This window comes from Lytechinus variegatus, chromosome 2 (assembly GCF_018143015.1).
Source record: "Lytechinus variegatus isolate NC3 chromosome 2, Lvar_3.0, whole genome shotgun sequence".
Lineage (NCBI taxonomy): Eukaryota > Metazoa > Echinodermata > Echinoidea > Temnopleuroida > Toxopneustidae > Lytechinus > Lytechinus variegatus.
In genome coordinates, this window is record NC_054741.1 from 64074827 (window position 1) to 64090670 (window position 15844).

The window sequence follows — 15844 nt, forward strand, 5'->3', positions numbered from 1 at the left end:
GTTATCTGCACAACTCAGTGATATGCAAATGAGAGAGTTGGTGATGTAACTCACTCACTATTTCTTTTGTTTTTTATTGTTTAAATTATACAATATTCCAATTTTCACAGATTTGACAGTAAGGACCCTCTTGGTTGAACCATAAAATGTTAAAACAATGGTAATTGCACATGCTCATGGAGAAATAAAACTTTGTTTATCATGACAATGAGGAGAAAATGAAAATATATCGTATTTCATATAATAAAATACAAAAGAAATAGTGAGTGGGTGATGTCATCAGTCCCTCATTTGCATACTGACCAGGATGTGCATAACTGTTTTGTGAAAAATAAGCGAAACTTTAAAAAGTCATAACTTTCTTCTTTTACATCCGATTTTGATGAAATTTTCAGTGTTATGCTTGTTTTATTTTTATTTTTTTATTCAAATAAACTTTTTGTTGGGGTGGACTTGTCCTTTAAAAGAATTCGGAAAAAAAGACACACCCTGCCTGTTGTTTTTTCTTTAATCTGGAAAATAAGACAAACCATATGGTTTCATAAAATGTAGAAAAGTTTGACAGAAGTAAAATGGAATTTCTTTAGAAAAGAAATATATTTTGTGGAATTACAAGTGACAGTTGTGACAAATATTTTATATGAAAAAATCATAACATTTTAGCCCCATAATTTATAAAAACAGTTTCGTTCATTCATGGTTTAAATAGTGTACAAGAAATCATCACTTAATTCACTAAAATTTAACTTCACACAAAACCTAAAGTTTTTTAGCTCTTAAAAATGTTGTGAACCATTATTTCCCATCATGACAAAATTGCTCCCAACTGTATACATAACGGTAGAATGAGGTTTATATCGTCCTGAATGACTACTTAAAGGTCAAGTCCACCTCAGAAAAATGTTGATTTGAATCAATAGAGAAAAATCAGACAAGCACAATGCTGGAATTTCATCAAAATCGGATGTAAAATATGAAAGTTATGACATTTCGAAGTTTCGCTTATTTTTAACAAAATAGTTATATGAACGAGCCAGTTACATCCAAATGAGAGAGTCGATGATGTCACTCACTCACTATTTCTTTTGTTTTTTATTGTTTGAATTATACAAATTTCAATTTTTACGAATTTGACGATTAGGACCTCCTTGCCTGAAGCACAAAATGTTAAAATAATGGAATTCCATGTGTTCAGGGAGGAATGAAACTTCCTTTCACATGGCAATGACGAGAAAATAAAAATATTTCATATAATAAAATACAAAAGAAATAGTGAGTGATGTAATCAGTTCAGAAATAGTGAGTGAGTGATGTAGTCTGTAATCAGTGAATCTCTCCCATTTCCATAGATACTTTTCATCTATCCAAAGTATATCATAATTTGTCTACAAAATGTTTCGTATTATCTTTATATTATCATGATTATCATTAATATATTGTAAATATTTGTTATAATGTAATAAAAATGATTTGTATCAATATTTATGTCATTTCTGTTGGAAATAAATCGGAATCGGAATCTGAATCAGTTCCTCATTTGCATACCGACCGAGATGTGCATATAACTGTTTTGGGAAAAAAGCGAAACTTTAAAATGCCATAACTTTCTTATTTTACAGCCGATTTTGATGAAATTTTCAGGGTTATGCTTGTTGAATTTTTATCTTTTTATTCAAATCAAGTTTTTGTTGGGGTGGACTTGTCCTTTAATAAGAGTTTACATGAAAAAGGAAGAATTTAGGGGCAATGCTCAGGCGCGGATCCAGGAGAAGGGGCCGAGCCGGCCCCGCCCCCCTATTTTTTGACAACCTGCAGAAAAAGTGTACTCTTTGACTTGATAGAAACTATGAAAAACAGAAATAAAAGCAAGAAAGAGGTATTATACCCATGATGTGTAATATACAGCCTCGTAACGGCCGGCCCGACCTCGAAAGAAAACAAGAAAAAGGGTGAGGGGAAGAATTGGAAAATAGATATTATATGAAAATTTTCGCTCGCACTTCGCCCTCGCATTGCCTGTGTAATGAATCCTATTCAATAGGATTATAATACACTTAATATATCCAGTTCGGGAATCAATTTGCACACAATATTTTAGCTCGCACATCAAGCTTTCATTATTTTGTTTGATTTACACAAAATGTTATATCAAATGCACGCTCGCATTGTTTGATTTGTGAGATACCTATCCTCTTTGGAAATTCTTTCCAAAATTTGTCAAAATGCTCCTTTATCATGTCAGTATATAAAAAAATTAAACTCGTGCTTCGCGTTCGTATTAATTGTTTGAGACACACAGCTTGTTCTTTATTTAAATAAGAACGCGCTTAAACTGTCCAGTTTTCAGGTCGGAATATAAGAAATTTTGAGCTCGTGCTTCGCACTCTCATTATTTAATTGGTGATACTTAATATCCTCTTCATCAATCACTAAAACCAGTCCTAATTGAGTCCCTTTTCACGTTACTATGATAAAATTTCGGTTCGCGCTTCGCGCTCGCATTGTTTATTTGGATATCTTTGTTCATGAATATAAAAAAAGTGATCACAATCTTCGGTTTTAAGGACATAAAATATCAAAGAATTTTAGCTCACGCTTCGCGCTCGCATATATGTACCACATGAGATACCTTATCTTGTTTATAACAATAAAATCTAACATATACTTAAAACTTTAGTCTTTTGTTAGGACTACCCCCTGAAAAACCAACCAAAAATATCAGATTATAGCGGCCAAACGAAAAAAATTGTTGATGAAAATATTTTTCGCCCCTCCCCCCCCCCCCTCCTATTGGCGAAAGCTGGATCCGCCCCCGATGCGAGCTCCCTTTCTGATTGATAAAAAGTTCATTGTATTATACAGGCTGTCCAGTCCAACACATGAGTGTCCCGTACGAAACAGTATTTTATTCATATATTAACAGAAATATTCAGCCAATACCCGTTTCTTACATAATAAATGTCTTTCATTTGATAGGATTATCATTATCATCAGCCAAATAAAGTGATTAAAGAAGTCAAAGGGAAATAAAGTAAGAAATTATTTTGGCTTCAATTTAGCGATACACATTTTGAGCCTAGTGTCCCGTATGCCACAATGCATTTTCTCGAAAATTTGAATTTGCTTTATTTATTCGTGAATATGTATGTAGTAGCTCATTTTTAGAGTTTTTTTCAACTTTCATCATTTATTTCATGATATTCTTCAGAAAAATCCTTTAACTCTGAAGTTCATCAAACGAACTGTCGATCTTTTCTTCCAACTTCATTGCCGGCAGCGAATATATTTTCCGTACATGGAAACGCTATGGGACATGATTTATTCATAAGTTGAGCTAAGAATGGACAAGCACACGTCTCACCGCTTTCTGAAGCTCATTTCTCTCTTCCCTTCTCTCTTGCAATCTCTCTCTCTTCCTCTCTCTTAAAGGGGGTATCTCACTGGGCTTGAAACTAGTTCGCGACTAGTTCGCGACTACAAATTTTGCTAGTTGCAGAGACGTCTCCGCGACATCTCTGAGACGTCTCATGAAAATTACAGAGTCTCCGAGGAGTCGCAAGAAGATTAAACATGTTTAATATTTTTGGAGACTGTTTCTAGTCTCCGCGACGTCTCCGAGAAGTCTCCATCAGTTGCTGCGACGTCTCGGAGACTAATGATATCCGCGACTGCTGAGACGTCGCCGCGATGTCTCCGCGATGTCTCAGAGACGTCTCAGAGACATCGCGAAGACCTGCTGGAGACCAAAAAAAATTATAATACATTGCGGAGACGTCTCCGCGACACTTCTTCACACTGTTTGACCCACTTCAGAAACCACGTGACTGATTGCGTGCTGATATCCCTCCTCGTGCTCCAAGTCAGGTGTATGATCTTTCAAACGTTCCATCGAGACGTCTCCTTGGTGAGAGCGCAAGCCATTTTTGTCTCCGAGACATCTCCGCGACTGCAGCGACTGATAAGTTGGAGACTGTCGCGGCGACGTCTCCGTTGGTGAGATAGGGCCTTAGCACACTCTCTCTGTGTTTATTTATGAATAATGATGAACTGACTCGCATAACGGTCCTCGCAACCCCCCGCCCTCTAATTAGTCTGCAGGCACAGACCCTCATTGGAACTTTGATCAACAAGTGTGCCTCCACGCAAAGACTAGCACATACAAAACTTGCTGTTCCCTTCAGTACACAAGGCATGAGTAGGCTGCACATTCAGACCCTTATTTCGAGTGAAGGGTTTGCCCAGCATACCCTCTAATGCTCTGTTCCTTATGCTAAGTTCACACCAACGGCGAATGCCACGCTTTAGATCGGCGATCAATTCGGCGTCATTTTTTTTTTACTTTAAAAAAAATCTCACGATCTCATCAGATATGTTATGCTCTGATAAGCTCTGATACGCTCTGATACGAAGTTCGTTCCCGCTTTGTGCGACATATTATATCCCGAATCGCTACGGCTTCTCACGCTATGATGCCGATTGATCAGGATCTATACGCTTTAAATCACGCTTTGATATGCTTTATTACTCTTTGATAAGCTTTGATAAGTTTATCAGGCTTTAAATGACGCTTTGATACGATTATCAAGATCTCTTGTGCATTGATATGGTATGTCAAGCTCTGTTACGCAATGACAAAATTCGAGATTCTGATTGCATCCCGCCTCTGATCCAGAGTATATAAAGATGCAGCAGATCGATACTCGAAATCATTATACATCTTTGGCAGAAAAACAAGATATGGAAGTTCAATATGAACCAGACTATGAACCATCTTATGATGTAGACATGACCTTTGTCTCCCTGCTATATAACTAAATCATAGCCCTCGGAGCAGAGGAGAGAGAAAGAACAGCAAAGACAAGAGGAGATTGAACTACCAGCAGGAGGGAGAAGACCATTCATCAGGTGCTGCTGGACCAGGCCATGGCTCACCGAAGAAAGAAGACAGCAGTATGGCCAGTACAATATTCTCTTAGACACACAACCACGGTTAGAGGACCCTGTTGCCTTCACAATGTTCACCAGAGTAACCTCTGAGGTGTTCGATGAGATCCCTGCGAGAGCTGCACCAGTCATCCAGAAGCAAGAGACTAACTACAGGCACCCTTTGTCCGCTGGCCTGGCAATCACCTTGAGACATCTGGCGACTGGGGACAAATACAGATCACTGGCATATGGTTTCAGATGTGGTATCTCAACCATATCAGAGTTGATTCCAGGAGTGTGCAGGGCCATTGTAGAGGCGTACAAAGATGAGGTCTCCAACATACCTACCACCCCTGAAGCATGGAGCACCCTTGCCCAGCAGTTTGAACAGAGATGGAATATCCCCCATGCAATAATAATTATTGGTACCTTGGATGGAAAGCGAACAGTCATTAAGAAGCCAGCAATCACAGACAGTCTCTACTACAACTATAACAACTATAAGGGCTTCTTCTCTATACCTCTGCTGGCATTGGTAGATGCAGAGTACAAGTTCATCTGGATTGAGCTGGGAGGTAAATGACACATGTCTGACTCTGAGCTTTTCGAATGCCTAGAAGATGGGTCCATAGGGCTGCCCCCATCATGCCCCCTCCCTGGAGAAAATCATCTTGATATTCCTTACTTCATCCTGGGTGACGATGCTTTTGCCCCGAAGAGCTACATGATGAAGCCATACAGCAGAAGAGGGGTGACAGATGAACAGAGGATCTGCAACTACAGGATCTCAATGGCGAAAAGAGTGGTGGAGAATGCCTTTGGCATCATGACCAACAGGTTCAGGTGCCTGTTGGGAATACTGGAACAGAAGGTAGATAACGTCACAGAGTTGGTGGAGACTGCTGTGGTGCTCCACAACCTGCTGAGGAAGAGGGTGGCGCTGGCAGTCAATGCGGTGGACCACGAAGATGAAGAGCACAGCTTCGCACTAGGGGCCAGGAGAGGTGGACCTCACTGGGAAGACGTTCCGCAACCACCTGCGAGGGGAAACCTCGCCAATGTGGATGCCAGACATCAGAGAGATAATCTCAGAGAATACTCTCAAGTGGGTGCTGTTGACTGGCAACAAGTGAATGGCTGGCGTGGTACTTCCTGATTGAGTCAAGAAAGGAGTGGCTCAGATATCGTTAGAAGCAATTGATGAAGATAAAGACTTTCGTGTCTGGAAATAAGAACATAATCCCATATGCAAACTTCGTTTATTTTTAATACAAGTTTCAAATAATTTTGTATTGTGCGTACTTGTGAAGATGCAATTATCATTATTGATGTTATTGTTGTCATGTATTTCATCTGCTTGTAAAAATATGAATACAGACTTTATTGATTTCTTACCCATGAAAAATCAGATAATACTACTATTGTAAATCAGGAGTGAAAATTCAAAGGAATCAAGTTGCAGAATTCGAAATTTAGATATGTGCGATTAAAAATTTTTAAATTACGCATTTTTTTTTTAATTATTATAAATTTAATTTCTTACTAATTAAAAAATAAGTAAGAAAATCAATTTTACATGTGAGATAAATAACCCTTATTGTAAAAGAGAAAATAAAACAAAGGAAATAAAATATAAAACATTATAGAATTAAAAAATGAAATATACATGTAATTAAAAAAATAGAAAAAAAACTTTGTGGAAAACTTGGAGTTTTAAACAGAGTTTTTCTATTTATTCATTTTTTTATTCTATTGCCTTTTCTATTTTATTATGTTGTGTCCCATTAAAAAATGCCCGGAACACTTCTGGTCGTTTTTTTTTTATTTTTTGTTTCATTGAAAAGACCAACTCTTCATTTAGTAACTGATCCACAAATACCAAAATCACAGTCAGTGGTTTTTGTGTTAAAGTACTTCTTGCAAAGGTCTGTAAGCGGTAAAAATCGGGCTGAACGAATCCTTAACTGTAGGGCCTATGGGCAAAGTATCAAAAGTGGGGTCACCGCTTTGAACCAAGCTCTCTTAAACTCTGTTAAGCTTTCCTACGACTTTGTTAAGCTTTGATAAGCTTTAATACGCTCTCCCCGCTTTTCTCAATCCGTGACAGATCGCCTCAAATTTTTAAACAGTTTAAAAAATTTTGGCGCTCTTGCCGAATGTCCCGAATTGCTCAAAGCTTTCTCATGCTCTATTACGGTCTTTACGCTTTAATGAAGCTTTGTTACGCTTTGCCGCCGCTTTGCACGCCGCTTTAAAGCGCCATCAAAGCGGCGTTGGTGTGAACCTAGCATTACTGAACATGTCAGCCAAGTTCTCTCCCTCTGTTGCTCTCTCTCTCTTTCCTCTCTGTGGGTTGCTCTATTGCCTTCCTCTTTAGTGTCTTTGCAATATGAATTTTTGTTTTTGATCGACACCATGCGTTCGTTCATCTCACACCGCTATCATTTTACCATCACTTAATATTTTTAGATGACCATGTCATCAGCGATCATCCTGCCCGTCGCACGATAGTGCAAACCCATTTCAGAGAAATTCCACGAAGGTTTATGCGGGACTTGAATTTCAATTGCATGCGGTATAATAACGCATCACCATATTGGTCAGGAGCCTGGATCATTATAAGTGTTACAATATCAAGTTTGCAATAGCCGCAGTTTATAGCTACTGAAATCCTTAAAGGACAAGTCCACCCCATCAAAAAGTTCATTTGCATAAAAAGATCAAAATCCACAGGCATAACAATGAAAATTTCATCAAAATTGGATGTAAAATAAGACAGTTATGACATTTTAAATTACAATTACAATTTTTTTACATTTTATGGATCAGTAAAGTTGGCCTTCAAATCTGTGAAATTGAAATATTGTTTAATTCAAACAATAAAAAAAAAAGAAATAGTGAGGGACATCATCGAGTCTCATTTGCATGTGACTAAATTGTGCATATAACTATTTTGTGAAAAATAAGCAAAACTTTAAAAATGTCATAACTTTTTTATTTTACATCCAATTTAGATGAAATTTTCAGCATCATGCTTGTCTGATTTTTCTCTATTGATTCCAATCAACATTTTTCTGAGGTGGACTTGACCTTTAAATTTAAATGATTGATAGCAAACTTGTTACAGAAATTGTGCAATCTTCATTATAACAAGCCTTTATGAAAAGGGACTCAGAACTTGCACACAAGACGTGAAGTACCGCGTATCATTCAATCAAGTTACAAGTTTGCGCACAAATATCTTGTGCGCATTGCCGTTTAAGCACGACTCTTAATCCCACTAATTGTGTAACATTCCCTAAATCCAGACAACTGTTTATATTAATGTCAAGGCACAAATGAACAAAATACAAAGCTTATTAGTGATTGGTAAAAATTTCACTTGTATTCAAATTTACTTGCTTTTCAATTTCAACTAAAAATTCATACCAAAAATATCACAATATTTGTATACAGTAATTCATTGGAATCAGATTTTTTTTTGTGTTAATGTCCAATTAATGGTGTTTCTTCGAAATGATAAAAATAAGATAAGAACTCATGAACCTGTCTTTTAAAAAGGAACAATAGTTAAAAAAAGCAGTTTAAATATAATTATGTAAATTTTTAAACCAAGGTAAAGTCTGTTAAATATATTTCTTTAAAAAAATGCACACGCATATAAAACACATCTAAACATTGCAGTTATAGTAAGTATATGTGCACCTTTTGGATAAGCACAGTTTTCAAAAAGTTTGCTTTGACAAAGGATATGCTAGTGCAGTAAAATGGTACTACACACATCAATGTAAAAAGATATAAAGACATGTGTCTAGAGTAAGACACCATTCTCATTACAATTCTAAAACTATTTTACTGGAAACTAGTTTGTGGAAACGTGTAGTAATGAGATCGGTCAAAGCGGGCTTGGAAGCGAACTTCCAAACCGGTTCGGAAAACCACCTTGCGATGTAGTTTTGAAGATCGCTTTGCCTCATTAAACTGGTTTTAGCGTAAGCGAGGACACAACCATTCTTCAGGAAGCGATCTTCGCACATTTTGAGCGCACTACTCCTCAAACTATGTGTAGAATGTCTACGCTGCAGTTTTAAATTTCGCATGAAACGTGTCACCCCACTGAGAGCTTTCCCATAGCAATTAGACCGCTTTATATTACGTGAAGTGATTTTGAAAACCACTTTCGGGTGATCAAATGGAAACGCTAGCAAAGCGATTTTCCTAACTGGTTTTTTGAACCCGTTTTCAGTAAACTAGTTTTAGAAAGTGTAATGAGAACAGGGTCTAAGAGTCTAAAAAGGAAAGCAACATACTCAAAGATAAACAATAATTGTCACTATCATAAAATAAATTCCAACAGAAGCCAACAAAGTACACATGAAGTATTTGTATATATGAATAAACAAGTACCTGTGCCGATGTGATTCTGGTATTAAATTAGTAATTGTTCGGTAAGCAACAAAACAAGCAAGGCATTGTGCAGACATGTCTTTTTCAAAAGGTAGAAAGATGATTTGAATTTTTCAGCATACTGGTAATCAGATTTCAACTGATTTCATTATTTCACAATGCTTGACTTGCACATACTACGTCAGAATTCAATCCATGATACAATACTAATTTTCCACCTGTATTTTCAAGACTATATTATTGCTCATTGCGACTACTCTAGATTGGCTTAAATATTTTAGAGTCAGAGTATATAAAGTAACAAGGCACAGCATTATACAAAAGCATAATGATTATTTTGTGCATCTGCTAGCATTTTAAATTACAAAGTAATACAAGTGCACTTGTGCATCATAATTGAAAAAGACTCTTTAAGTAATACTGATAAATTTCTTATACATATTACTATTAAACAAGTTGTCTCCCCTAACCCCCTCCCGAATATCCATTCTAAAATAGAAGTAAATTAATAGTAACAATCATTTCACATTTTTCCATTTCATTTATCAAAGAGGTTTTAAAATTACTAATTCAGTGTAAATTTTTGTCTGGTTCGTGATTTTTTTTAACCCCAAACTGGCCAGGGGGGGGTTGAGTTAACCCCCCCTCAACATTTTCTGTGATCATTCCGCCGCATGAAATTTTGTGACCGGGCCACTCTCATGCATCAATTGAGACCAAATTTACGACGCTTGAGTACACACCTCCAAAATTACTTACATTTTGTAAGTGCATGTCAGACCAAATTTGTTCCAAAACGTGATTTTGTGTACAAAGTCAATGCAAATTGAGTTTTCTCATCTTATTCATAAAGATATGATTATTTTTACTTTAAACAGCTGAAATCAATTGATTTCAGCATTATTATGCTTCAATAAGGTTGTGCGAAAAATCCAGTGAAAAAAAGAAAAACAAAAAGGTTGAAAAACAAAATACATAAGAAATTCATAATAAAACAATAAAATACATAGGAAATTGATTTCCAAGTTTTTTCAATTGTGATTGTTAAGAATGCTACAAAGAATATTTTTACCAAAAATCACATAAAGATCACATCGCACACTACCAGCGTGCAAATTTTTGTGGTGCTCGCGCAATCGGCGGACGAGATCTCAGGGGGTTGATTCAACCCCCCCCTCCGACCACAGAACAGCCAAAAAAGCCCGGGCTAGTTTGGATTAATGTGGATTCTATTATATTTTGTTCCTGTTCATTATCTCTTCTTTTTTTTTTGGGGGGGAGGGGGTCTTTCAAATAGGATGTGTACTGCAGCATGCAATATGTGACTACCTCAAAAAATTATCAATTCATTACAATATGATACAGTGAATTCCCAAATTTTTGAGATACTAAACAGTCTTATAGACCAAGCAGTTTTATGCATTTATGTTTGTGAACATTTATATTTATAATATAAAAACTATACGCTGTATAACAAGAGATTATATTATGTAGGACCCGCTGGGAGAACAGCTTACGACTGAAGTAGCTACCAAGGGTAATAACGAAACTCTAGTCAATGCATTGGTTGCATGTAACCCAACTCATTTGCACTAAAAGGGCATTCACTAATCATTTATTCACAAATGTATATATCGTCATTTCAGTATAAACAGTATCAAAAACTTTGTACATCTTTAAACAAGTCATTATGAGATACAAATTACAAAATGCATTATAATAACTAGACAAGACATTTTAGCTGCAAAATAAAAGTTCATATTTTGTGTTGACTCCAAAGTGAGAGCAGGCAATATCCGTCATATTGCCCTCTACTAGGTGTCCCTCTTGACAACTAGTGATGAAAAGAGGGCAATATTTTGCCAAGTTCTACTGTCCACTTTCATGAGAGTACCAGGAAAGGTGTCAGTTCACACATCAGATCACAATTAATTATTGAGGATTTCAAGTCAGTACTGGAGAGGCATTGTTATTTCTAGAGATTTTTTTTCATTACTTGCTTTACAAAATTTAACATCACAAAGGGATTTCAGATATTTAACAAGATGAAACTCTAATCATATCACACACTCAAGCCTTCGATTATCAAGGTATTTTATCAGCAAACTACTTGTTCCAGATAAAACAATGGAAACATGTTTTCCCATGAAAAAAAAAATTTGATGAAATGAATTGTACCAAGACCAAAGCATATATACTTCATGCACAGTAAAAGAACAATCACTTTGGCTTAATAAGAAAATAGTTTCTTTGATTAACAAATAAACATAAATAATATAACTCATAGAGTGTATTCAAATATCACGTTAACTAAGACAAACAATAGTTTAAGGAATATTGCACATCATTTTTGTTCGCAAAAACAAAAACTATCAAAATTTGAACTCCATCAGTGTTATAATTATATAAAATCTTTTAAAGAAACATAGAAAGCATGCATTTTTTAAAATCATAAATAGGATTTCAAAAAAAAAGAATGTGAGGATTATTTAAAATGTCCAGATTCTCTTATAAATGAAGACATTCCAAACCAAATTCATATCATTAAAGCTTATCAAGCTATATCTCTCCATCCAATATCAAAGACCGACCATACATGTAAAATATGGCTCAGAACTTGAATTTTACAAAAGGGAGAGGAAGTGGGGTTACTGAAAAAAATTAATATTACCTAGAAAAGGCATTTAAATGTATCTGACAATTATAAGTCACAAATAAAGTTCCTCAGCTTTACCCCAGAGATGGTTAACAAGGTAAATATCAAATAATCAAATCCTATCTAGGCCATATGTAACAGTACTTTTCCTTGAGGATGGTTTCAAATCTGGTGTTGACCTCAAGTCTTGGTGTTTTGTTGGTTTTTAGGTCAGCATAGCGCAAGATTTAAAACGAAGTTGGTACTGGAATGAACCTTGTGATGTCTTGAGCTGTCAATAATGTTATTTGCTGATTTCTGTAAACTCAAAAGTACGTTTTGGAGCTATGAAAGACAATCTAAATTGTGCTTTTAACACCACCACCAGTACCGACAAATAAAATCACCCAATGCACTCAAAACAGCATCAAAATTTGTATTTCAACAGTATGTGGTCCATGCTGTCAAGACTAATGGTTTCAAGCAATATTGCACCATGATCAAACCAATGAATATCCCTAGAATCTAGCACCCCTCTTGAGAATATTCATATTAAATCCTACACTAGAGCTTCATTTTCTGAATAAGTAACCAACCAAGAAAACAGGTAACAATAACGTCATAATATTTGTATCTTATAACATCTGGCCATCAAAATTCGTGCTCATCAGGCGCAAGACTTCCAACACCTATCTTGAAAACATTCAGGTGTAACCTCGCAATAGAGCTTCATATTCACAACTAGTAAACCCAGATGGCACGCCAAGGTGACATTCTATAATTTCTATACGTACAAACCCTGGGGCTGTCAATATTTGCACTTACCAGGCTCAATTGCTTGCATCCTGAGAAAAGAATCCAGTTTCATAGGCAATGGACACGGCCTTAGAACAAAGAACCATGCAACATTTCAATTTGTGTCTCCCATTGGGTATCAAGGCCATCCATTTCAAATTTACTCTTTGCATGACTTCAACAGAATAGAAATCAAATCTTCTTTGAAGCGCCATGCATTTCAATCTGACATCATGAGGGATCGTCATCCAATTTAATCTGACTTCATTTAGTCAATGGAATGTCTCATGATGTATCGAGTCTTATCGTTCTTAATTTTTGCCTATCAGCCAGGATGCATGCTGCTTCATTCGATCCCCCGCAGTAATGTGACGAAGAGAAAACAGTCAGCAGCTTGCCCTTCTGTTGAACCTACATTAAAAAAATATACAAAACGAAAATTCAATTCAAAAACTCTTTTTCGTACATAGGTTTAAGGTCTAAATCGTGACTGGTAGTGTATTTCACATCGGGGACACAAATCACAAATAAATACATACATAAATTCATCAAAAACATAAAATACTATATGTACTAGAGGCTATCATTTTTGTTAATAAGGTTAATTTCAATATAATTGGGGATTAACAAGTTCAAATTCAACAAAAGTACATCTTACAAAAACCATTCTTCATGAAGTATAACCCCACCCCCATATTTCAAAACAAGGAATATTGTTTGCTCATATAAGTAGCTCAAACTTGGACCCTATTAAAATGGCATCATTCGTTACATAATTTCACTCCTATCTACCTGTCAAAGGACCTGCTTGAAAATTATAATTCCTCAAAATTATTCAATGTAAGAATAACGAGAAAATCACACAAAGAAATTAATGTAAGACTAAATGAATTATCTAAAAAACCCCATTGATTCTGTGGGTAAAATATTACCCCCACCTCCCCAACCATCTGACTCCTCTGGGCCCCGTCTAACAAAGAGTTGCAACTGATCAAATCCATCTCAACTGCGAAGATCCACCAATGTCAGGATTCTTCATACAATCTTTTTCGGAAACAAAAGAGCAACTGAACTGTCAAGAAACAGATAAATGCACCACAACGCATTGAGAAATCATTTTGAATAGACGTCCCTTCTACAAGTTGGGGTTACTAGCTTTTTATAGTATGGTTGATCAGATCGATTGCAAGTCCTGGGGGGTGTTTCACAAAGATTTAAGTATGACTTAGGTCGCACTTAAATGTTGACGCGTACATGATATGCAACACGCAATCTTATTGATCAATACGCAGTAGTGCGCGTCCTCTTGGCATGATCTAACCAATGCTGTCATGCCTTTTATACTGCGCGCAACTAGACATTTAAGTGCGACTCTAAGTCATACTTAAATCTTTGTGAAACACCCCCCAGGTAAGATTGGGCAGAGGTTTCCTACTGACCTGGAACCCTGCCTGCTGTACTTCGTGTGCTCGTATCACATGAGAAAGGTTGTTAACCTGTAAGAACCGCTCAAGAGCCTCACAGCTGAACATGTGACCTGTACCGCGACGGCTGTTGAAGACGAAGCCGTTGTTGGATTTCATCTCCGACATCTGATCCTCATCCAAGAAGTCCCTCCTGTACATGACATTGGAAAGTCGAGATAAAAGATGGAGGTAATGCATGACACTTTGAATATAATAAGGGGTTAAGGGTCCCTGTCGCACAAATTCAAGTCAATTCCTACTATTAATCCTGAACACAAATTGAAACTTGCTTTTGAAGTATGAAAATAAAATACACAGATTTTAAATAATTTTGAAAGAATACCTTTCATCTTGCTAAGCCTCCTCCCTTAAAAAAAGCTGCATATCTCATCACTGCAGGAGACGCGATAGCTCAGTCGGTAGATCGGGGTTTCAGATTCCGGAAACCCGGGTTCAATTCCCACTTGGTGCTCTTTGGTAATGCATTGATCTTCATTACCAGTTCCCTCAGAATGGAAATTAAGCTGTCAGTCATCTGGTTGCTTGCTTACAAGCATTCATGATTTCTTAGCAATCAGGTTTAAAAATCATGTACCATAATTAGCCAAATTTTAGTGAACTAACAAAGGAAATGTGCTATAGGTATCTCTCCCAGACTGACTACCAATCAACAGTCTAAACATAAAATGTATAACCTGAAAACATATTGCCTCCAGCAACCACTATTGCTACATGTAGGCACAGACTGGGACCAGGTTCAGAACACAGGGATAGAGGCTTACTTGAGAGGATCATTCCACATGAGTTCCCAGGCCAGCTGACTCTCTGTCTCGGGATCTTTCAGAGGGACCGGTATCTTGTTGATTTCAGCTAACGTACAAACACCGCCCTCAGAGTTTGGTACTCCTCCGTGTGTACAAAATATCTGCATCAAACACAGACTAGATGTCAACTCTAAAACATCACAATTTCAATGGAGATTGAAAGATTCAATAAATTCTTAATACATGCACCCAATATTTTTAGCAGAAAAAATATAGTTCATATATAATGCTGCTATTTTACAAACTGCATTTTTAATGACACCAATTTGTTAAGCCAAAATTAGATGAATGAGGATACTAGTATTTTTGCAAGGCCAAAAGGGTATCACAAAATGACAAATGACCACATTTGCTTGAGACGTAAAAGTGAGAAATTTCAAAGGTTGGCAGATTTAACCCTAAGAAGGGGGGGAGGGCTGAATCAGCCCCCCCTCGAATTTTTCGTCGCCCGCTGACTTTTTACTTTTAAGTCTCGCACAAATTTGAGACCAAAATTGCAACCCCCGGGTACGCGGTTTTAAAATTATGCAACATTTCGTAAGTGCATGCAGACCCCAAAATTGCCCAAAAACATGAATTTGTGTACAAATCCAATGCAAATAGTGTTTTATGCAAAAATTATAATTAATGAGCAATGAGATTTTTTTGCAGAATTTGATACTATAGTTTTGTAGATAATGCCATGGGTAACGTGCGTGCCAAATTTCGTCGCGATCGCGCAATCAATGGCCAAGATCATGAGGGGGGGGGGGCTGAATCAGTCCCCCCCAATCTTCTTAGGCATCCAAATA

General features: G+C 36.7%; 2 protein-coding genes across 2 annotated transcripts in view; one reads left to right on the forward strand and one right to left on the reverse strand.

The window, feature by feature from the left end:
* Positions 1-5014: 5014 nt before the first annotated feature.
* Positions 5015-5509, forward strand: LOC121406917. Its single transcript, XM_041597790.1, has one exon. It carries the CDS (start codon positions 5015-5017, stop codon positions 5507-5509), a length of 495 nt encoding a protein of 164 aa, XP_041453724.1.
* A 5100-nt stretch (positions 5510-10609) lies between these two features.
* Positions 10610-15844, reverse strand: part of LOC121408628 (serine/threonine-protein phosphatase with EF-hands pef-1-like) — a 77323-nt gene continuing 72088 nt past the window's right edge. Inside the window, exons 18-20 of the mRNA XM_041600160.1 lie at positions 15012-15154; positions 14203-14380; positions 10610-13174 (exon numbers count right to left, since the gene is read on the reverse strand). Coding sequence (XP_041456094.1) covers positions 13049-13174; positions 14203-14380; positions 15012-15154 — 447 coding nt within the window. The 3' untranslated portion in view covers positions 10610-13048. The remainder of the gene's footprint in view (positions 13175-14202; positions 14381-15011; positions 15155-15844) is intronic.

Coding starts and splice junctions, on each gene's coding strand:
- LOC121406917 (XM_041597790.1), top strand. CDS start 5,015: ATGTTCACCAGAGTAACCTCTGAGGTGTTCGATGAGATCCCTGCGAGA.